The sequence below is a fragment of the Notamacropus eugenii genome, chromosome 2 (assembly GCF_028372415.1).
Source record: "Notamacropus eugenii isolate mMacEug1 chromosome 2, mMacEug1.pri_v2, whole genome shotgun sequence".
NCBI classification, from domain to species: Eukaryota; Metazoa; Chordata; class Mammalia; order Diprotodontia; family Macropodidae; genus Notamacropus; species Notamacropus eugenii.
Window position 1 is genome coordinate 393,577,342 of NC_092873.1, and position 25,406 is coordinate 393,602,747.

A 25,406-nucleotide genomic window follows, 5' to 3' on the forward strand; every position below is an offset into this window, starting at 1 on the left:
CTATGATAGCTTCTGTGTTTTCACCTTAAGCCATAAACTTTTCCTTGTTTAGAGTCAACCATGCCAAATAAAGTCTTGCTTTTATAACCACTGACTTGTCTGACTATTCTGAAAATGTTTTAACAGACTAGGATAAATATTTTAATCTAAATGATACAAAAACATACTGCAAATACTGAATCAAGAGGTAACTGGATCTTTTCTCTCAAGGGGCAGATATCATCCATGTATTACAAAAGACATCTAAGTGTCATAATGCTGGTAAATGTAACAAGAGCCAATAAAAACTTTTAAGTTAGTAAAAACTACCAAGAAGAAACCCATAAAACTATGGTATTACCTCCTAAATTGGTTGGCTTATCAATTAGTGAAGCTACTACAATCAATCTACTAATGGATTTTCCAAATTTAGCAGCACGATCCTGAAATACCAAATCAAGGTCTAAATCAGGAACATTATTTTTCCAAGGGATCATCTTCTTTTGAACATCAATCCATTCTAACTGGTTGTCTCCCTCAACTGAGTTAGAACCTGAGGAGAAAAAAATCAAGATGATCCAAAATAACTGTTAGAACCAATATCATTAATGAATATTAACTGAAAATTTTAAAATAAAATCCTGGCAAAAAATTGCAGCAATTTATTTTTAAAAAATCATTTACTAGATCTGATCAAGATGAATTTAAAGTGGGAATGCAAGGATGGTTCAAAATTAGGGAAACAGTGCTACAATATTTTAAGAATACAAAAACCACATGATTAGATGAACACAATGCAAAAAAAAAAAAAAAAAGCCTTTGACAAGGTACAATACATTTATGCCAATGAACCTATAATGCCTACTCATGGAAGGACATTTTTTAATGGGATAAAAAGTATCTAAAACTGAAAGCTAGCCTTATATGCATTGGACAAATACTAAGTTTTCCCAATAAATATAGAAATAAAGCAAGAATGCTCCCTTTCCCTGATGCTTTCTGATGCGGTTCTAAAAACATGAACAATAGCAAAATTACAAGAGAAATAAAAGGTCTAAAGATTTCTAATGATATGACAGTTTACTTAGGAAATCCCAGGGAATCAGCAAAGAAACTAACAGAAACAATCATTTCGGTAAAGTAATAATATGCAAAATAAACCCACAAAAATGAACATTTCCATATAGCAATAAAAGGGAATAACTGAAAGGTAAGTCCCATTCAAAAAACCATAAAATATATGAGTGAATTTAACAGAGGACACTCAGTACTTGTATGAATACAATCACAACCTGTTCCTTAAAGAACTTAAATAACTGAAGGGATATTCACTGACACTATTCCCTAAATTGATGTACATATTTAGTGCTCTGCCCATAAAAATACCATAAGTATATTTTAAAGTTAGACAAAAGAATGACAAAATGTATTTGGAGGAACAAGAAGATAAAAGATAACAATTCTTAAAAAGAGAAATAAAAGGATAATATCACTTTCAGATATCAAATTATTTTATTAATTAGTAATCATCAAAACTATCCGGTACTGCTTTTAAAAAAATCAATGAAACAGCCTAAAAAATGTATTAAAAAAATTAATTAATAACCCAGTGTGTGATAAACCAGAAAATATAAATTACCTTAGAAGGACTTTCCTAATTGACAAAGTAGAAAATAGTCTGGAAGATTTTATGTAAAGAAAATAACGGAAACATCCATATGCTTTGACCCAGAGATTCCACATATACAACAAAATACCAGCTCTTGCACTGGCAAGGAACTAGGAAAAAAAAATAGGTCCCTCTACACTGGGGAATGGCTAAACAAGGTGAGGTGGATGTATGCAGCAAAATGCTATGCTGTAAAAAACAATGAAGTAATGACTACAAAGAAGCATGACTATACTGCTATGAATTGATACAAGTGCAGTAAGCAGAAGCAGAAAAAACACACAATAACCACAGCATAAAAGGAAATAACAACAAAAAAAATGAAGTAGAAAGCTGTGAAATCATAATGATCAAGTTTAGCTCCAAAGAAGAGTGAGAAGCCGATTTTCTCCTTGGCAAAGATAGCAAGGAAATGGGTGTGGAACACTATAGATAATGCCAGACTTTTTCAATGTCTTTTGTTAATTGGACTGTTAGTAGAGTTGTGAACTGGTTCAACCATTCCGGAGAACAATTTAGAACTACGTCCAAACTGCGCATACCCTTTGACTCAGCAATAGCACGACTAGATCTATATTGCAAAGAGATTTTAAAAAAGAGAAAAAACACCTATTTTTACAAAAATATAACAGGTTGCAAAGAATTAGAAATCAAGGGGATACCCATCAATTGGTGAATGGCTGAATAAGTTGTGGTATATGATTGTGACAGAACTCTAGTGTGGTATAAGAAATGATGAGCCAGAGTGGTTTCAGAAAAACCTGGCCAGACTTACATAAACTGATACCAAGAGAAGTGAGCAGAAGAACCGCAAGAATACTGTACACAGTAACAGCAAATGCAAGAATGATCAACTGTGATTTAGCTACTCTGAGACAATTTCAAAGGACTCTCCAGAGACAGAGAACTGCTAAACTCGGAATGCAAACTGAAGCATGCTTTTAAACATTTATTTTTCTTAGATCTTTTGTTGGGGGTCTGTTTTCTTTTACAACATGGCTACTATGAAAATATTTTTTATGTGACTTTACATGTGTAATTAATATCAAATTCCTTGCTTTCTCAAAAAGGGGGTGGGGAAGATAGGAAGAGAATTTAGAACTCAAAATATTTTTTAAATGCTAAAAAAATTTTTTATGCAGAATTGGAAAATATCTAATGAAATAAAAAATATTTTCTTAGTTCATCCATTTTTTAAGTTAATATTTAAGTTAACATTTCCCCTCTTTTTTATTTTTAATTTTAAGGGATAGACCTCTGGGAAGAGGAAAAGAAAGGAGGCATACAGAAATGCAGGTGATGTTAAACCAAAAGGTTATCAATAGAGTCTATCAGAGTTGTATTTTTAACATTAATTCAATATTCTTCTAAATAAAGGTGTACTTTAATTTTTTTTAAATTACAGTTTTCAACATTCATTTCCACAAAATTTTGAGTTCTAAATTTTCTCCCCATTTCTCCCCTCCCCCCACCCCAAAACGCTAAGCATTCTAACTACCCCTATCACCAATCTGCCCTCCCTTCTAACATCCCTCCCTTCCCTTATCCCCATCTTCTCTTTTGTCCTGTAGGGCAAGATAAATTTCTATACCCCATTACCTGTATTTCTTATTTCCTAGTTGTATGCATGAACAATACTCAACAGTTGTTCCTAAAACTTTGAGTTCCAACTTCTCTTCCTCCCTCCCTCCCTCCCCATCCCCTTTGGGAAGGCAAGCAATTCAATATAGGCCATATCTGTGTAGTTTTGCAAATGACTTCCATAATAGTCGTGTTGTTTAAGACTAACTATATTTCCCTCCATCCTATCCTGCCCCCCATTTCTTCTGCTCTCTCTTTTGACCCTGTCCCTCCCCAAGAGTGTTGACTTCTAATTGCTCCCTCCTCCCACTGCCCTCCCTTCCATCATCCCACCCACCCTGCTTATCCCCTTCTCCCCCACTTTCCTGTATTGTAAGATAGGTTTTCATACCAAAATAAGTGTGCATTTTATTCCTTCCTTTAGTCGAATGTGATGAGAGTAAGCTTCATGTTTTTTCTCTCACCTCCCCCCTTTTTCCCTCCACTGAAAAGTCTTTCACTTGCCTCTTTTATGAGAGATAATTTGCCCCATTCCATTTCTCCTTTTCTCCTCCCAATATATTTCTCTCTCACCCCTTAATTTCATTTTTTCAATATACGATCCCATTGTATTCAACTCACCCTGTGCTCTCTGTCTGTATGCGTGCGTGTGTGCGTGTGTGTAATCCCACCAACTACCCAGATACTGAAAAAAGTTTCAAGAGTTACAAATATTGTCTTTCCATGTAGGAAGTAAGTCCCTTATGATATCTCTTTGCTATTTACCTTTTTGTGCTTCTCTCGATTCTTGTGTTTGAAAGTCAAATTTTCTTTTCAGCTCTGGTCTTTTCATCAAGAATGCTTGAAAGTCCTCGATTTCATTGAAAGACCATTTTTCCCCCTGAAGTATTATACTCAGTTTTGCTGGGTAAGTGATTCTTGGTTTTAGTTCTAGTTCCTTTGACTTCTGGAATATCATATTCCACACCCTTCGATCCCTTAATGTAGAAGCTGCTAGATCTTGTGTTATCCTGATTGCATTTCCACAATACTTGAATTGTTTCTTTCTAGCTGCTTGCAATATTTTCTCCTTGACCTGGGAACTCTGGAATTTGGCCACAATGTTCCTAGGAGTTTCTTTTTTTGGATCTCTTTCAGGAGGTGATCGGTGGATTCTTTCAATATTTATTTTGCCCCTTGGTTCTAGAATTATCAGGGCAGTTTTCCTTGATAATTTCATGAAAGATGATATCTAGCCGTATTTTTTGATCATGGCTTTTAGGTAGCCCCATAATTTTTAAATTGTCTCTCCTGGATCTATTTTCCAGGTCAGTTGTTTTTCCAATGAGATATTCCACATTATCTTCCATTTTTTCATTCTTTTGGTTTTGTTTTGTGATTTCTTGGTTTCTTATAAAGTCATTTGCCTCCATCTGTTCCATTCTAATTTTTAAAGAACTATTTTCTTCAGTGAGCTTTTGAACCTCCTTTTCCATTTGGCTAATTCTGCTTTTTAAAGCATTCTTCTCCTCATTGGCTTTTTGAACCTCTTTTGCCAATCGAGTTAGCCTATTTTTAAAGATGTGATTTTCTTCAACATTGTTTTGGGTCTCCTTTAGCAAGGTGTTGACCTGCTTTTCATGGTTTTCTTGCATCTCTCTCATTTCTCTTCCCAATTTTTCCTCCACCTCTCTTACTTGATTTTCAAATTCCTTTTTGAGCTCTTCCATGGCCTGAGACCACTGAATATTTATTTTGGATGTTTGGGCTACAGAATCCTTGCCTTTGAAGTTTTTCCCTGATGGTAAGCATTCTTCTTCCTCATCGGAAAGGATGGGAGAAGATATGTGTTCACCAAGAAAGTAACCTTCTATAGTCATTTTTTTTCCCTTTTCTGGGCATTTTCCCTACCAGTTACTTGACTTTTGGATCCTTTGTCAACAGTAGGGTATATTCTGGGAATCTGTGAGATCTTAGTTCCTCCAAGGTGGCACAATCAAGCATGTACCCTGGTCTGGAAGCAGGAAGAGATTTTTGTGCCCATAATCTTAGCAGTTTCCTCTTCACAACCACCTGGCCTCCAGTTCCACCAAGCCAACACTGAGGGATGAGATTCAGATAAGCTGCATGGGCAGGGCCGCCATTCAGTGTGAAATAAAGATCAGCTCCCTCAGGGCCTCTACACAGAGCTGAGGTAAGAGTCAGCTGCTCAGTGCCCCCAGGGGTTTTACGATTCCAACAATGGATGCGAGCTGCTGTAGGGGCTGCTATGGGAATTGCTGCTGCCTGCCCCATGTGGCCTCTGGGGCTGCTGCCTGAGGCCGGAGCTATGGAAAGGCCCTTCTCCCTTCTTGGCCAGCTGAAAAAACCCTGTCACTGACCTCTGGTGCCTGTGGGTTGAGGGATCTTCCAACCGCTGCTACTGCGACTGGAGATTCCGCCCCCGAGGGCTGTTCACCAGTTGCAGGTGGCCAAGGCTGGGCTGAGCTCCGCTCTGCATTTGGTGCAACAGACATTTCCTGTTGGCCTTTCAGGTCACCCTGGGCTGGAAATCTTCTCCACTCTGTTGTTCTCCAATTCTGCTGCTCCAGAATTTGTTAAAAGTCCCTCTCTACAGGTATTTTACGGGCTGTGGGGGGAGAGCTAGCATATGTGTGTCTTTCTACTCCACCATCTTGGCTCTGCCCCGCCCCCCCGCAAGGTGTACTTTAATTATGTCCTGGAAAAGGTTCTCATAAATCATCATTTTATACATACTTAGGTAACCCTGCTACTTAAAAGCACAATATGACCCTTTGCTCAGTAAAGAATCTTTTGAAATAGAAATCATCCATTGCATAGACTATATTCAAAGTTTTTATGTAGATTCTATTAAAGCAGGATATATCTATTGTCTTTAATCTATCCTGTTATAATATTCTAGCCTTTGCAAAGTTAGAATAAAGAAGCAAAACTGTAAAAGTCTTCAGGAAGTAATTCATTCTTTCAGACAGGAGCCCACAGAAATGAACTTTCTTGAATATAACTTACCTTTATATAGCATTTTTATGATTACAAATTTTATACACACATTATGTACATGTATGCGTGCATGTGTGTACATGTTATACACTGTGTACATGTAAATATATACGTGTGTGCGTGTACACATATATGTCTTATGGTGTGTTCCGGTGTCTCTTTCCTCACATTTCTGTTAACTTTCTGTTTTGACTTACTGCTTTAAGGCTGCTCTATGTAATTTAGCTTTTATGATAGGAATTATCCCTAAACCTATGATACTTTGTCATGTTATAGGCCCTCAATGGATGTCAAATTACAACAATTTTTCAAACAAAAGTCAATGGCTTTAACTGAACATTGAAGGGTTCCTATTATAGGTTGTGACATTATGGATTCCCTGTTTACAAAAACTCAGAGATCTACTTAAATATCTTTTCTCTAAGTAGAGTATTAAAACTAACTGGCATAGTGAGGTGAAAAAACATAGGTACATTTATTAATTAGCATATCACTAAGATGGAATCAAAACAACAGTAAAAAAAAAAAATAACCACATTTTACCTATATCTTGCTGAGACCAGTCACTTGGTTTTAGTTCACGAAGTTCAGTTTGAGAAAGGTACCACTGAAATTCTGAATCTATCGGAATGTCATTAAATTTTATGAATTTACCAATGGTGATCCATTCATCTTCAACAAGTTCTGAAAGGCGTGGAAGGGTATAAAATATGGTCTGAAAAAACAATTGTTCACAAATTTTAATTTCTTTCCTTAAGCAAACAAATGTAAGGCATAATAAGCAGTGCTATGAATTTTTATATATAGTCAATTTAATTAACTGTAGTATGTCAGACTATCTACATACTATAAACATACACACACATACACACACACACACACACACACACACAAGAGTACTGTTTTAGCCTTATTCTCTAATTGTGCTCTGTATGTATATCTTGTGCTCCGGGAGTACATCATAAATTACTTGAGAATATGGACCATGTCTTCCATTTTGTTTTCATTTCTAAAATTTCCTAATGCAGTAAATATAAAAGCTTCAGTTAAGCTATTAGTTTCAAGTTCTTCCTTCACCAAATCTTTTACCACAATGAATAACATAAAAAATGTGGTTCCCTTACTCTTCCTCTTCTGAAAGAGGTCTAAGTAAAACCATGAAATGGCAAAATGCAAAGCAGAAGAAAGGTCACAGAAAATATATAAATAAATTTCTGAGTTATTGATAATTAATGAGTTAATAATCTGAGTTAATGATAATTCTGTTGGTAATTATCTACCACGGGGAAAAATAAAACCCAGCAGTAAAAAAACAAATTTCTTAACAACTTGTTGTATTAATGAAAGACTAAAAAAGTAACATTCCTATTTGGCAAATACAATCCTTTTTGCTTTAAAAGCATATAGGTAAAATTCAAACTATTTAGGCCATCATCGGCTTTAACATGTCATGGTTCACAGGCACTAAACTTGTGGAAGTTCTAGTTGGCATAATTATTATTGCTACTTACCATTTATTAAACACCCCACATCCTAAGCACTAACTCAGATATATAAAAGCAGTCCCTGCCCTCAAAAGGCTTAGATTTAAAATGTCCTAAAACATATACAAATACAGAAAAAATTTAATAAAAAACTAATTTATATTTCATTTTCCCATCCATTATATCCTTCCTCTTTTTTTGGCAGGGGGAGCAAGAGGGTGGAGGAGGAAAAGAATCATTTTTGTACCTTGACATCTATATAATTTCATTATATAGACATTTAACTCTGAGAATTTATGTGAGGAATGGAGAGGGAAAAAATATGAGATTATAGGAGAAAAGGGTCAAAGAAAGATATTATACAAGGGAGTTAATCCAGCCAGGCCACAAGAATGCTGACAAAAGATAATTAATACATAGTGAATCCAAGGTTGTTGGGTTTTTTTTTTTAATAAATGCTTACTTTTTTAATAACAGAACTAAAATTGGGCCAATATCTCTAATTAATAATTAAAATCCAAAGTACATACCATAGCATATGTTGGTAAATTTAAAAATATGGGCCAACAATAAATAGTGTAAATTTACAAACTTATTAAATAAATAGCATGTTAAGACACTTAAGGTTATAGATCCTCTGGAACTATTTAAAGGAAAACACAAAAGTGAAAGGTTTAAAATCAAAACTAGAGTAATACTATTAGCTTTTTTTTTATCGCATAGTTCATTTCATTTTCTGGTGTTCTGTACTATTTTGTTATTTGTTTTCAAGAACAATGTGGAGGTGGGGGTTCCTGTTTTTAAAATGATATAAACAAAATTTCACTACTCCCAAATAATTTACTGTATAGAATTTTTGCTCTAGAATTTCAGCCAACCAGAAACAGAGAAGCATAGTTTTAATAAAAAGGACCGAACCCTATGTTCTTTCATCATAATGTGCTTTGTTACAACAAAATCTCACCTGCACAAATGTTTTCACTCATTTCCATTTAATGTCAGAACAGATTTCTGTTTAGAGTTAAATATTCCCTTCCAGTATTTACAAGCCAGACACTGCCTAAGAAACAGAAATTGAAAATGACTAGCTAATTTTCACTACTCGAGTGAAGTTCAAGTCACCTACAAAATGACAAGAAATAAAGTTAAAAGAACTCTAAAATCTAAAATGATGCTTGTAAACAGAGGGAAAAAAATTTCACCTAATTATCTCCCCTCAATAATTATGACAGCAAAAGAAGAAAATGTTAGTGTTAAGGGCACAGCAAATAAAATTTCAGAATGCTATTCTATGCTTACCTCCAGGCTATAATCCTTAAGTGGATGAAATGTTGCAAAAAAGAAATGCTCTTGAATTCTTTGCCAATTTTTTTTGGCATTCCTAAAAATTAAAAAATACATATTTGATACTGTGAGAGACAGTTCAGTTTTACAGCTCTAGTCAGAGAGAAAAAAAACAATTAGATACTTTAAATAGCTATTATATATTTTAAAAGAAAACTGAAATTTTGTCATTCTAAATTCAGAGTTATATAGCATATTTCTCCAAGATAATTAAAAACCCTTTAAATACATTTTATACAGTCTTACAATACCTCTGAAAAGGAAATATGACCAAGAAAATGAAATTCTATTTTCAAGGTCATAGATGAGTCAGCAGTTAGGCTAACAAAAGAATCCAGGTTTCCTTAGTATGGCAATTAATCTATTCTAACAATCCTCAAGACCTACGTCCAAAAGCACTAAGAATCAAATAAAAGTGAAAAAAACTACTACAAGAAACAATTTCACAAGAATAGGCAAGAGATCATTTTAAAAGAATAAGACAGAGTCCAGCTGACATATCAGGAAAAGATAAACTGAAAATTTTTTCAAAAATAAACTAAAAAATTTTACTTGGGCGCTCAATATCACGTATTTGAAGAGAACGAATAAATACCAGATATAGCTAGAAACTCACCATGAGCTTCATGACCAATTAAATGGTTTTATCAGTAAAAATGACTATAACAATTTGAATATGTCTATATTGAAAACAGGAAAATAAATACAGAATTACAAATTCTGTTAGATCACTAATGTTCAACTTTTTTTTCCTGTATATGGAAAGGCCCAGCTACCTCACATGCTTCTGCTTAGCTTTAACCTCTATCACCATCACTAAAGAGAAAGAAAAAACTGGAAATTTCAGAACAAATATAATTTTTAAAAGTTAACTTTTATCTTTAACTTCTTCTCTGGTCTACTTGTCCTTATCATAGTGAGTTTATCTAAAGTCATGTGGAAATAAGCTCGCCAGTTTTCACAAACTACATTATAAGTGAGAGTGGGAGGAAGAGAATGGACCACAGATTTTTAAGCTGGAAAGGATTTATTAAGGGTCACTTAGGGCAAATACTCATTTTGCAAATGAGAAAAATGATCAAGTGGCAAAGTGACTTCACAAAGCCATGCAAGCTGGAGTACTCGAAGGGACAGAACCAGGTTTTATACCTGTATCCTCTAACTCTGAATTCAGTGCTCTTCTTTGTACTATACCAGATGGTTCAAAAGCAAATAATTAACTAATATATATTTTTAAAAAACACCTGAGAAATAGCAAAAATTCTTTTTCAGGACTTGGCTTAGTTAATCACAGTTGGAAAACCAAGAACCTTAGATAGCTGTGTCTTTTGCACATAAAGATGACTAATTCTCCACCATAAGTTTCTTATTAAGAAAAACTGGAATTACATGCAGCAAATGTTTATTTGTTCCTTTTGAGTTCTAAATATGGACTAGTCGATGTAATAAAAAATGCTGAAATAAAATAAAGCCTTATTTTCAAGAGAACATGTTCTAGTTCTTTGATTTCATTGTTAGGAGAATCTCAAGCAAATCACTTATTTAGTATTTATAGGCTCATTTCCAAAAAAAAACCTAAGAAAGGCTAAAAAAATGTGAAACAAATCAATTAAAAGAAAAATTAAATAAAGGCAAAGAAAAGGTGCACAGAAATAGATCTTAGCAGGTAATACAAGTGATAAATTACAGCAATTAAGTTCTAAACCTACCTATTTCCTAGTAGCTAAGGGAAATAATGTAATTTATAAAGTCTTGCATGATAAGGCAAGCAAAGAAGTTTGTCTTAAAGGACAAATTTTTCATGGTACTAAATTAAACGAGTTACTTACGATATGATAAAAGGGACACTGGGCACCAATAATGGTCACTATCTTCAAGCACGGTTTTATAAAACGCAGAAATACTGTTCAAATGGCCATTTTTTTAAGACAAAATTAATCCTCATTCAGTGAAAGCATTTCTGTAGAATGCTTAGATAATATGGCCCAAGTACAATGAACCAATGTACCAGTACTTGGCACTGACTGATTCCTTAAATCACTCATCATCTGTTGCATTTGCTCCTACACATGTGCTGCTGAGGGAAGCTGGAGAAAGATTAAACCATGCTGAAGGAGTCCACTATAAATTTATGTTGCTTAACTTCAATTAGGTCCTTGATGCAGCAAGGAAATCCTTTTATACTTCTTTAATTAACTTGATATGCCACCCATCACAAGAGCTCTTCCAAACCTTTTCATCCCTCCACAAACCTGCAGGGCTCTAACCCTCTCCTTCCCCCCTGCCCCTACTCTCTCAGCTGAGAAACTTGCTTCATATTTTACTCAAAAACCGAGGATGCTCACTTTTGTTGTTGAAGAAAGGAGAAAGACATTCCTTTGAAAAGAAGAAAGATCTTCTCCCCTCTTCCTTATCTCAGGTATCACCCTACTGCCTTCTGCCACTTCTTCACCCCTTTCTCTCGTAAACAGCTGGCCCTTCTCCTTGCCAAGGCCAACCTTTCACATACACAAGTGATGCCCTTCTATACCATCATCACCAGCAGACTGGGCCCTCTCAATTATTTTCAATCTCTCTATCTACTAGATGCTTCCCTACTGCCTATAAACATAGCCATGTCTTCCCCATCCCCAGACCATCCTTCCCAATGGCTAATAGCTATTGTCCTCTGCTCTCTTCTCCCTTTTGTGGCTAAATTCCTTCAGAAAACTGCCTACAAGAGGTGCCTCCACCTCCTTTCCTCTCATTCTTCTTAACTCTTCTCTGAAGTCTGTCCTCCAGTTTCATTCAACTAAAACTGATCTCTTCAAAGTTACTAACAATCTCTTAATTGTCCAAACTAATGAATGGCCTTTAATCACACTTCATCCTTGTCTTTTTTGTAGCTTTCCACAATATTATCATACTCCTCCTTGGGAGCCTCTTCTTACTAGGTTTTCATGACACTACTAGCTCCTGTTCTGTGACTTACTGAACTGCTGCTCAGTCTCCTTTGCTCAAATACTCAGCCAAGCTGCATCCACTAATCTTGGCTGTTGGGTGTCCTAGGCCTTCATCTCTTCTCCTTCTAAATTATTTCACTTAGTGATGTCATCAGATCTCCTATTGAATTCAATTATCTTCTATAAGCAGATGGTCCTCAAACCTACTTATGCAACTCCAACCTCTCTGCAGACTTGCAGCTGCCTATTAGACATCTCAAAATAGATGTCTTAGAGACATCTTAAACTCAACACATCCCAAGCTGAATTCATCGTTACACACAAACTCTACCCTCTTTCTGACTTCTAACTTTCTAACTTCCCTATTACTACTGAAGATTCCACCAGCCTCTCAGTCACTCAGGCTTACAACCTGTCACCTTTGACTCCTTACTCTCACTCTCACCCCCTTTTGCCAAGGTCAGCTGATTTTACCTTCTTAACATGTCCTGCATACACTGCCGTCTCTACTCCGACACTGTTACAATCCCTCATGCAGTGCCCAACCACCTCAAAGCTGGACCCAAGCAAAAGCATCCTAGTTGATCTACCTGCCACAAGTCTCTCTCCACTCAAGTCCATTCTACATTCAGTTATGAAAGCTATACATTTAAATGGCTTCCTATAATCTCTAGGATCAATTATAAGTCCTGTTTTGGTGATAAAAGCACTTCAAAACCTGCATCTCCTCCTCAATCCTTCCAGCCTTCTTTTACCTTATAGAAGGGAACCCTGCCCTGCTCTTCAATCTAGTAACACTGGCCATCTTACTGTTCTTACAAAGACTCCACTTCTCAGCCCTGAGCATTTCCTCTGGGTGTCCCTCATGTCTTCTACAGGAAGACTCTCCTAACCCCTCTTAATTTTAGTGCATTCTCTCTCAATTATTTCATATTTATACTGTAAATAGCTTATCTGTACATATTTGTTTCCTTATTGTTTCCTCCATTACACGGTAAGGTCCTTGAGAAAAGGAATTATCTTTTGCCTTTCTTTGCATCCCTTACACTTAGCAAAATGCCTGGCACATAGTAGACGCTGAATAAATGTTTACTGTTGTTGTTGTGTTTGTCCTTCGTTTTTGAAGTCAACCATGACATCAGGGAAATGATGACATGACTTGCTCAAGTTGAGTGAAGGATGGCTGAGCAAGGTCACCAGCTTCACTTTCTCCTCCAGAACCATCTGGATCCAGTGACCAGATATTCATCAGGATGACATCTGAAGCTCATAGATTGGACCACAATAGGTCCCTGCCCAAGCTCCACTTAATGGTTGGATCTGGGGCCCTCCTAGCTTAGAGTGAATGTCAATGCTAACAGTTTCTCTTTGGAACAGCAACCCTGAAGGGTCTTCCCCTCCCAGCTTGAAATGTTTATTGAGTGACTGCCTGAAATACTTTTCCTTCTGATGATTAAAATTGTACATACTAATACAACACTAGTTCACATAATTTACATAATAATTTCAAATCTCCTACCAGCTACCTATGTTTCAAGTGTTAATACAATATATTCCTTCAAGTTCTCACGTAAAAGCACTACATAAATGTAAATTATTGGGGTTTTTTTGTTGATGAGATATATCTCACACACACACACACACACACACATACATACACACACACACACACACACACACACACACACACACACACACAAAATTTTATTTTCCTGGATCTATGATTTCATTTGTGTCGGGAAATCTAGAAGAAGAACTTTCCTTCACAAACGCAGATCAGCCTCCTTTCTGTAACTTAGTCTTAGCTGTCTGGAGAACTTAGGCATTACTGCTCACAGTCACACACCAGATGTGTGATCTTGCCTTCAAGACTAGTTCACTATGCCAAGCTGTTTCTTTTAATGCCTTAACTATAAATAATCAACATTTTTAATAATAAACAACATTCATTTCCCAAGCCTCTGGAAATTAATAAACCTTTCAGCATTCTCAAGCTAATTATAAAATAGAGGCTTAGGAAGCCTAATCAGTCTACTGATGTAGACAGAGAAACAAGCACAGTAAAAGCAGGACTGATATTGGAGTCAGAAGATTTAGGTCTGAATTCTCACTCTGCCACTTATTAACAGGGTTACTTTGGGCAAGCTACTTTACCTATTTGAGTCTCAGTTTCCTCATTTGCAAAATAACTCGGTTAGATTCAATGATTTCCAAGATCCCCATTTATCTCTAAATCCTATGATCTGATGATAAGTATTTGCTAGAATTCTTATTATTTCTATAACCAATAAGTATTTAGCAGCACCCCAAATAAGATTATAATCTACTGAAAGAAAGTCTAACACATATAACCAAAATAAACTTCCTACAGATCCCTTTGTTCCAGACCTGCATAATGGTATTTTGTGCAAAAATCTGAAATCGGTTATTACCTTTGTATAAATCTCACAGTAATTCTTTCTCAAAATAGATAAAAATGATACAAAGAATAAAAGCTTTAGATATATAAAATTTACAAAAGTTAAGAATCAGGCTCAATGTAAATAAAATTACCATTAAACTGGACAGATAAATTTACTAAGTGGCTTTAGTATCTCCACAGTCCATCCAATACGACATTAAAATAAAGGAAAACCAAACAGCTGCAATCTGGCAAAAATATCACAGGACGAATATCATCTTATAGCTCAACCATAACAGAAATAAACAAAGCACTAATTATAAAATTTTACATACCCTGCTCCATGCATATTTTCCACTTGATGAAGGCTGGATTCTATAATAGCAGTTAAAGCATCAAACTCTTCAACATGCAAAGTTTTGCACATAGCCCAGATTTTCTTAAGAGCTAATAATGCATATAGTCGAACACTAAAATTATGGTTGAAACACCACTGGAGTACGACCGTTAAAGCTTGTTTTAGAACCGGTTTCTAGAAGAAAGGACAAAGAGAATCTTCAAATTTAGACACAAAATATTATGTTACCAGCTCAGTAAAAACGGTTTAAAAATGATGGAGAGTTCATTTCAGTAAAAGGGGAACAGACTTCCTTCTCAATAAAGTGGGAATACTAACACTCATACCACCTACCTCAAAAGCCTATAGTGAGTAAGTAAAAAGGTACATGTAAACAGTAGTCATCATAATAATATTCTTTGCATTAGGACTTGAAAATTAACAAACCTATGTAACCACTTCTTTTTAGATTAGATGTTTTTACATTAGCATCTTGGGAGAAAAAAGTGTTCTCTCAACTCCATGGTTATTTAATGTTTTAAAAAAGTACTTTAGAATCCAGATCGAAGCATATTATTTGCTATATTTTTTTGTTTTGTTTTTTCTTTCTCATGGTTCCTCCCATACATTCTAATTCTTCTATACAACATAACCAAGTAACAATATGTTTAATAAGAATGAATATGTAGAACCCGTATTGGATTGCACACCATCTTGGTGAGGGGAGAGGGAAGGGAGGTAGAGAAAATTTAAAGCTTATGGAAGGGAATGCTGGAAATTAAAAATAAATTAATTAACTTGTAAAAACAAAACAAAACCAAACCAACAATGCTTTAGTACTTAGGTTATTTTGGACTAAATTCTAGTACTTCTCCTCTGTTGATTATTTCCTGTTTACATGCATATAAGCATGTGTATACACAGTTGTCTGCCTGTTGTCTCCACCATTATAATGACTATGAGCTCCTCTAGGGCAGGGATTGTTTTTTGCCTTTCTCTGTATCCCAGAACTTAACACAGTGCCTGGCACATATTAGGAGCTTAATAAATGCTTACTGATTAACTGAAATACCTTAGACTAATGGGGCATTAAATGGATGGAATCTTAAAAGTTCACCTAATCCACCCCCTTCATTCTACAGATGAGGCCCAAAAAGTTATGGGTTGCCCTAAGTCACCAAAGTGTTGGTTAAACTTGAGCTCCAACTATTCCTATCACCTTTTCTCTAACTGCAAGTTGAAATATCCTTTGAGAGCTAGCCAAGTGACAAAATTACAAGTATTTACAAAATAGGATACCACTTAAAGAGCTACTGTCTTCATTACTGATTTACTATGTCTTCTTTAATCAACTTGGACTCAGAAATAAGTAGTAGGAAATTAAGATGTATGAAGAAAAGCAAGTCAGTTTAGCTTTCTCATATTCTATTTTCAGTAAACTCAAAGACTATTTGCCCTTCACAGAAACTGACACCACTGCCTACTAATCTTGTAAAATTAGACCAGTTTGTAAGAAAAAGTAAAATGACCATTAGGAAAATTAAATTAAAAACTAAAGCTCCACTAACTATGTATCCTAAACCCTTCTCTAGACAAGTAATAAGGAGATTTTTCCATTACACTAATGCTACAATCACAGGCTTTACATAGCTCCTATGCTTGATAAATTAAAAGTACTTAAATAGTAGATTGTCTGAAGACAGGGATCATTTTGTCTAAATTATGTCTCTTCCTTAGTATTTGATACAGTGTGCTTTTCACACATTAAGTGCTCAGTAAATGTGTTTTGTATTTAACACTTTAACATCCCTATGAGGTCAGTAGAGGGTCTGGAAAGCAAACTAAAATGTAGAAAGCTAACTGTCTTTTATAGATTACATAGTGGACTCTGGAATATCATTATCTTGTGATCAATCAACAAATGTTTATTAAGTGCCTACTATATATCAAGCATTGCACTAGGCATCAGGAATAAAAGTGCAAAGAATGAAACAACCCTACTCAAAAGGAGCATAAGCAGTGCAAAGGCTCAGATATGGGAGGTAAGAGTGCCAGAGGTGGATTAGACAGAAGGCCAATTTGACTGGATCACAGATTTTAAGGAGGGAGACTTGTGCATGCCAGATGAGGTATCCAATACATCAGTTCAAGCTCACTTTCCCACATAAAACCAAACTTTCCCGTTACTGATTGGGTTTTCCTTATTTTAAAATCACAAAGTTTACTTTGAAATAGTGAAAAGAATATAGTTAGGCAGAGTTAGCAACTATTCAGGAAAAGCTTGCTTTATTTAAATGTGGAAACTACAAGAGCCAAACTTTTAAATAAAAGTATGTTGATTTTTTTTTTGTTACTTACTAAATTAGCTACTCAGATGCTCCCTTGTCCTCCTAACTGACCTAGGTCAAACGTAAGTTGCTAATATTTAGTTTGGGAGAATCTGTATTGATGAGATAGTCAAGGAGTTAAATCACTTGATCAGCACAGTTTCAGCACATTTTTAAAATGGTATTAGGTTCCTTTATTCAGTCAGTTATCAGTATGTATCAAGAATCACTATATACACACTATCACACATTTCCAAAAACACTTAGAAACAAATATATGAGTAGCTGATATACATAGGTAAACAAAAAAGGACCAATTAGTTACAATGAGACTGGAGAATAGTAAAATTTACAAAGATAATGGGAAATGATCAGAATCAGGTCTGTAAAGGTTCCACAGACATAAGAAGGAAAGCAGTTTTTTTTTAGGATAAAAGAGATATGTACTACCAAAAGAGGATGAAGAAATATTCAAAATTTAAGACTAAAGGGTAAGAAGTGAATGGTACCACCAATGGTTGTGTATGATATACAAGGGAGTTATGTATGTGTTTGTCCTTCATTTTTGAAGAAGACCATGACATCAAGAAAATGAAGATGACATGTCTTGCAGTTGACTTTGATTTGAGTGAGGGAGGGCTATGCAAGGTCACCAGCCTCAATTCTCCTCCTGAGTCATCTGGATCCAGTAGCCTGATATTCATCAGGACAACTAGAGATGGCCCAAGATGCAAGGCCTTTTCAGGTTCTCACTTTGAATGAGGTAATGCCCTTTGAATGAAAGAGTAGGGGAAATGCTAAGTATAATTGCTTGGCTGGAGGGAAGACCAGAACGGAAACAACACCAACAACTAAGACTTAGTAGTTAAAGGGATAGGATAGAGTAGCAGGAAAAGTTCTGATGGACCAAACTGACTTTAGAGGAAGAAGATCATTTCTTTAGGGTGTGGTCGAAGTGTGGAGGTGGTATCTGCTAGACATAGTCCAGGTGGGCAGCAAAAGGAGTAATGTAGTGGTTGAGGCATAGACAATATAAATGAGGTTTGGGCAATGGAAATGAAAAGAAATTGGCCAAACTGAGATTTGTTATAGTGGAAGAATCAATAGGACGAACTGTGAAAGACAGAAACTAAACATAAAACGAGAAGACTAAAAGGAGGAAAAGACATTCAGCTCAATTTCTGACATTCAATTTAAGATGATACTGTGGCTAGAGTCAAGATCTGAGAGTAGTTTTATGTTGGCTGGTAGCAATTGAAGCCATTTATTTGCAAAGAATAACAAAACTCTGTCTACAACAGTAATTCTTATATAATAGAAGGAGAAATTCTGCCCACATTCCTTGTAAATGAAAATAACAATACTCTCAATTTCTGGAACTAATTAAGAACAAAACTTTTTTTCCCTTGGGTGCCAAAATATTTGGTTTTAGCAGGTACATATGAAACATTTTAGAAAAGAAAATGATTACTGCTGTTCTAAGCAAATTTCCCTCTGTTCACAAAAAAGAAAATGCTTCTGAAACTGAGGGTATCAAAATATACATCTTAAAATATTACATATTTTTGCCTTCTTTTGATCTCAAGGTGACTGTCCTGAGGTTCTATATTAAATGAAGATATTTAGGAAAAAGAGAAGACACAAAAGACCCTAAAAACCATCTTTCAAGTGTCTGAAGGGTTTTCATGTGAAAGAGGAATATTTGATTTCTAATGGAAAGAACACTTAAGACTTGGAAAGGAATGAAATTCAAATCCTTAATCTGCTATGCATTATCTAAATGTCTTTGAGCAAGTCAATTCACACTTGGAGTTTCAGTTTCCTCTTCTGGAAAATGAGAGGATAACAAGATCTAAGAGCACTTGCTTTTGAGCCACAATGAGCTGTGTTCAAGTCCTGCCTGATAGTCACCCAGATCACTCAGCCTTTGTTACTCAGATGTAATATAAAGAGGTTATACATTAGATGGACCTCCAGTCCTTCCAGACTTACATCAGTCCTCACAGATAAAGACATGAAAGCCCAAGGAGTTAAGTGACCTACCTAACACACACAAAAATACCAGAATCAGGACTGGAATCTAGGTCCTCTGGCTCCAGAGTCAGTAGTTTCTTTCCCTTCTTCCACTGAAATTCATTATATCCTCCATGTTCCTGACACCACTAGTTCAGATTTTTGTGTTCTGTGCCTCAATTACTGCCAAGTGACTTGTAGGTAATCTCCCTTTTTCCAATCCCCCCTGCCAAAATAAACATCTCAAAACACTATTTTCATCCTGTTACTAAGCAAATTAGGAGAACATGGAAGAAACTGCCTGTCAGATCTATGGCTAAGGGAAGGATTTATGAATAAACGAGAGAGAGAGAGAGAGAGAGAGAGGTTCACAGGATGTGAAAAAGATAATTTTGATTACATAACATTAACAAATTTTTGCACAAACAAAACCAATGCAGGCAAAATAAGAAAAGCAGAAAACTTGAGGTGAGGAGTGGGGGACTTTATAACAAGTTTATCTGATAAAGGTATCATTTCTCAACTATGCAGAGAACTGAGCCAAATTAATAAAAATAAATAACATATATTATATAACTGTTATATGTAATATAGTTATTATATAATATAAATAATAAAAATATTTCTCAGTGGATAAATGGTCAAAGAATATGAACAGGCAGTTTTCAGAAGACGAATTCAAAGTTGTCAACAGTCATATGAAAAAAATTATCTAAATCAAGAATAATTAGAGAAATGCAAAGTAAAACAAATCTGAGGTACCACTTCATACTCATTAGACTGGTTAACATGATAGAAAAGGAAAATGACAAATACTGGAGGGGACGTGGGAAAATAGGTATGCTGTTAGTAGAGTTGTGAATTAGTCCAAGCATTCTAGAACTATGCCCAGAGGGCTATAAAACTGTGTACATCCTTTGACAATCAATACAGCTACTAGGTCTATATCCCAAGGAGATCAAAGAACAATGAAAAGGACCCATATGTATAAAAATATTTATAGCAGTTCTTTTTGTTATGGTAAAGTATTGACTGAAGGGATGCTCATCAGTTGGGTAATGGCAGAACAAGTTGTGATACATGAATGTGATACAATACAAAAATGACAAGAAAGATGGTTTCAGAGAAACCTGAGAAGATCTAGATGAATTCATGCAAAGAAAAACGAGGAGAACCAGGTGAACAATATACACAGTAACAACAATATTAAAAAGATAGTAACTATGAAACACTTTGTAACTGATCAACGTAACGATCCACCATAACTCCAAAAAACTTAGGATGAAACATATCCACCTCCAGATAGAGAACTGGACTCAAGGTGCATACTGAAGTATTTCTCCTTTCTTTATTTTTCTTGCTTTTATTTATTTTGGGGGGATATGGCTAATGTGCAAATATGTTTTGCATGACTTGACATGTAGAGTAAATAAAATATTTCCTGCCTTCTCAATAGTTGGGAGAATGATAAAAGGGAAAATTTGGACTGAAAATAAAAACTAAAATTTAAAAAAATTTTTAATCTACAAGTAATTTATCTACAAATTCAGATTTTTATCTCACTTTTTCTTGAGAAGGGGGATAGCTATTTTTCTTTTGAAGGTAATAAAATAAAAAGAATACCAAGTAATCTATGTTTCAAGGAAATTACTACAAATGTTTAAAAACTGATGATCTACATGTTAATTGAATATTTTTTTACCTTAAACATCTTAAACTTACCATCTCAGATATATTTTGAATAATGATATCCAAATGTGACAAAACTGATAAAAATGTACAAATACTCATTTTCAGCTTTTCTTCACCCTAGCAAAAAAGAATCAATCAATTATCACTGAGCAAGTATTTACTCTGTATAGGCACTGAGGAGGACACAAATAATTAAGTATACGACATGATCCCTCAACTTGAGAAGTTCATATTCTAGTTAAGGAGACAAGATTATAAAATCATAAAAAGTTAAAAATATTAATACAAGAGTTACAATATAAGTGGTATATGAAGGATTGTTGTCCAATAAGTGGTCAAGAAGAGAATGCTAAATCACTGTGGACTAGAATGGTCTGAGAAAGTTTCAGAGAGGAAAAGTAACTTAACTCAGACAATGCAACAAAGGTCGGGTTTGGCTTGGAGACAAAGGAGCAGAGCTGTCTGTTCTGGGAGAAGGGAATGGAAGGAATCAAAGACCAAATGTAGGAAAGCATGGGCTGTATCCACAAAAAGCAGAAGACTCCAGTAGGGGAGGAAGGAAGGCAAAGATGTGAAGTTCTACATGGCTAAGACTACAGACGAACTTGACTGCTCTGCTATGCCACATGACCTTAATGGGGTACAGTGGAGGGGATAGTTATTACAGGTTTGGGGGCATAAAGAGATATAAAGACGTATTTTTAAAAGATGAAGAAGGCAATGGTGGTGGTATGTAGAATGAATTGGAAGGGGATGACCATAAACAGGTGGACAGATTAGAAAGTTACTGCGTTTTGGAGTCATAGACTGGAGGACTTAAGGGAATCAACTCAAAAAATTCTTAACAAGCACAAGACAGATACTTCAGGAATATTTTTCACTGCTTTCCTATGAGTTCTTCAATCATAAATTCTAGAACTAATCTTTGCATTTGGGGTAGTCCAGCTGTATGAGTTCATGAGTAGAAGGAACTCCCAATGTAGAAACTAACTCCAACAGTGCAAATTAGCAAGTCTACAACTTAAGAGACATAGAAGGTAGCTATAAGGGCACTGAGAAGTTAGGGGACTTGTCCATGGTCACATCATTAGCACCTGTCGAGGCAGAACTTGGACCCAGGTTTCATGACTCTCAGGATGGCTGGTACACTGGCTCTGTAATCTTTACATAAATGCCTTCAATGATTTAAATGTCATAATAAGAAATCAAAGGGCTTGTCTGATATGTGTATATGTATAAATTATATATGTGTCTGTGTAGACATATAGATGTACACATACATAGAGTACCTAATTCATTCTGATTACTAATTAATATTTACAAAAATCTGGTTCAGATTTTTGTTTTGTGAATATTAACTAGTAAGTTAGTAGGCTAACTCTATTATTATTCTCTTTTTCACACCTTCCATTTACTTGTTCGTGAAGTAGTACATCATATTCAAAGCTGAATTCATCAAATATTTTCCCTCGGAATATGAAACTTGGGTCCACTAAGTGACCCAAAACATGAAAATTGTTATTTACTTACATAACCAAAACAATTCCAGAACTTTGCAAGAAACTGAGGAAATTTATGAAGAATCAATATAATAATCCATTCTATTAAATATTTTATGGATGCTTGATTATTAATAAATCCTGCTTCAAAAATCTTGCCAATAATCTGATCCAAGAAGTTCTAAGTAAAAAAAAAAATTACAAAATCAATTATTCCAATGAGGAAAAATCATCTCCTGCACATTAACCATTTAAACAAAAAAGTAAAAAACACAAAAAAAACCTTAATTTTATTAACTTTTCATAAATATTTCTAAAATATTTAGCAAACAAAAAGCTGGATAAGGAAACTCAATAATCCTAACAGTCACAATTAACCTTAAATACCATCATTGTGTAATTTTTTTTTATTGTTTTGGTTCGTTTATATATGCCTTAGTACCTTAGCAACTATATCAATAATTTTAGAAGCTGTTGAATGATTTAAATCAACTACACACTAAGAGCTGACTTTTACAAAGTAACCAAGTTCACAAGGTGATTTATAATACCCTCAACTAAACAACAACTTGATATCAAAGACTTTGTTTCATATTTGTTCGTCCCTTTGCAATCTTTATTTTAAGGTTATTGGGGGAGTTTTTGCTTTTCTGTTCCTAGATCATCCTTCACTTCTACGTATTTGCATTCCCAATCAGTTCTCATTTCTTTAGTAGTTTTCTGCTGTGCATTCAAGTTTTTCTATTCTGTCAATTATTTCTGTTGTGCAGGCCATAAATTCTGCTTTCAAAATTCTTATTTCTCTTCTATCCATTTGGGAGCATGCTGCTATAGTTCCTTGTTCCCTTGGTAATCCACAGGGCTCCCTGCTTCATCAGGTATTGATTCATTTTCCTCTGATTTACAATATTTAGTCAAAGAAGTTTACACTCAGTTAACTGATCTGGAGCCTATATTCTCATCTTCCCTTTTGGTTCATCTGCTTATATTCAAGGTGTTTGGTAATTCCTTTGATGACTGTTACCCCAAAGGACAGATCTTAAATCTGTCTCAGCATCCTTCCTACTGCGTAATTTGTGGTTCAATGGCCTCAGTCTCTGACCCAAGTAACTTCTGGGGAGAACAGAGATGGCCCTGGAGGAATGCTGGGTCCTTTCCCTCAGTTATGCCACAATGGCATCCTGCCCTGGTTCTCTTTGTTCTTCAGTTCTCTAACTGAACTTTGTTGCAGCAGAGAGTACTGACATGCTACAAACCTACCAGAGTAAGTTTTTGTCTTTTGATTTTGGTGGCGGGGGGGGGGAGGGGACGATGACTAGGGGGAGAGGCTGTGTGTGAGTGTGTGCACGCGCACGCATGCCATGTTTGGTTCTGTTGCAAGAACCATGGATCAGATTGTGTAGCCCTGCCAGTCCAAGGTACCTGTGGGGAGTGAGAATATTAAGGCTTAAGAAAGAACCTTAATAAATCTTAATTTTCTTGAGTAAACAAAAGTTATTACCTAGGCAAAGCTTGTGGTGTCTTAGAGAAAGCTGTTTGGTGTCTGCAGAAAGCTAAAATTCCTTTATCTCTTCAATATAATTCCTATTTTTGAGAAGTCATAAGGGTTCATGAAAGTGTCTAGTACTCAGTCTTGCTGGAAGTCTGGCAGTATCTCACAGTTCATTAAATATTTGCTGAAGCAAATTTCTGTGGAACTGCTGCAGGAATGCAAGAATATTTTACTACTTAAATGAAGCTGTGATCTTACCAACGTAGCTATTTTCTCCATCCATACAGATAACAACTCATCCATATCTTGTCATGCATGACTTCTTTATTCCATTTTCTCTAAGAGCTCTTCTACAAAGGACCTACTCAAAATACTAGAAGCCTCACTCTAAGTATCTTTCCATTTTGTGGATCTTAGTTCTATCACTTAGGTTATCCACCTCTTACCTGTAGCACTTGCACCATGACCAGTTCTCCCAGCTCACATCTTTTCCTGATTATATTTTTCCACAATGATTTTACTTCTTATATATACTTCCCCAAGTAGAAATATATTTTAACCTACCTGGGCCCAAAATGTACAGGTTAAATTGAACTTTGGGACACCGGCAACTTTGGCTCTTCAGAAATGATAATATTTTAAGATTCACAATCCTGTAGAATCAGTATTACATTTGTGTATTTTTTTTTTTTAAGTTGGCTTTTTGTGCCAGGGGCAGTTTGAGTTTGCTGAAAGTACTACCTAATTTCCCAAATTAAATATACCCTGCTCTTGACTTTTCTTGCATTTGGAACCTGATTAACCATTCAGCTATAGTGCTAGTCACAGATTACTGATACATCTGAGACTCAATAGACTGGCCATACAATTTGAAGTCTGGACAACAGACTTTTTCATCCATACCCACTGAAGTTTTTCTTGATGGATTATTAAACTGATCTCTTGAGTAAACATGGATCTCACTAAAGAGAACCTGTAATGTTCTGATTTGATGAACACAATATCATCCGAAGTCACCCTTGTCATGTACAGGTAATCCCTTCTCCATTTGAACCTTGCCAAGGCCATATTGCATTGAAGAAGTAAACATCTTGAGAGAAAGAGATGCCCACCTGTTCTATTCCTCATTTGATACTAAAAAATCCTTGAAAAGAGTAAATTCTCTGGTTCATTTTACTAAGAAACCTTGTATGATCTTAGCATATGTATGAAAAGCTATTTGTTGGAGGAGGGTTTTTTTTTGAACTACCAAGCCAAATGCTTTTTTACTCATCAAAAGTACAGTGGAATCACATACTCTTTGTACCTTTCAGTGATCTCTATGACCAAAAACCAGTATTTTGCTATAGAAAATTGATTCTGAAAGCCTGATTGTGTCTTTCTTATACTTTAATTGATGATTACCTCAATATATTTTTAGATCATTCTCATAAAGGTTTTATAAAAAGAGATAATAGGTATATGGGTTACAGCTATTGATACCTAAAAAAAGAAGACTGATGACAACATGCTGCCTGTGATTTTCCCTTCCCTAAGTCATCTTGTAAAATAATCCCTCAACACCTTCAAGATCACATTGCCTCCAGCACAGATTGCCTCAGTGTGTCTGAACCAGCTACTCTTCCAAACTTCTTTTTCAGTGCCAT

The 25,406-nt window shown here is 35.4% G+C and overlaps 1 protein-coding gene across 5 annotated transcripts in view; it reads right to left on the bottom strand.

Moving 5' to 3' along the window:
* TARBP1 (tRNA guanosine 2 -O-methyltransferase TARBP1) overlaps positions 1–25,406 on the bottom strand; it is a 92,573-nt gene that overhangs the window by 4,030 nt on the left and 63,137 nt on the right. For 3 of the 5 annotated variants that reach the window (XM_072647514.1, XM_072647513.1, XM_072647516.1), the window contains 6 exons: positions 22,300–22,449; positions 20,800–20,886; positions 14,736–14,932; positions 9,013–9,094; positions 6,773–6,944; positions 341–532 (listed from right to left, as the gene is read on the bottom strand). In XM_072647514.1, coding sequence (XP_072503615.1) covers positions 341–532; positions 6,773–6,944; positions 9,013–9,094; positions 14,736–14,932; positions 20,800–20,886; positions 22,300–22,449 — 880 coding nt within the window. Of the gene's footprint in view, positions 1–340; positions 533–6,772; positions 6,945–8,677; positions 8,774–9,012; positions 9,095–14,735; positions 14,933–20,799; positions 20,887–22,299; positions 22,450–25,406 lie in introns of those variants that run through there. The other 2 variants (XR_011975424.1, XM_072647515.1) reach the window with 2 other exon arrangements.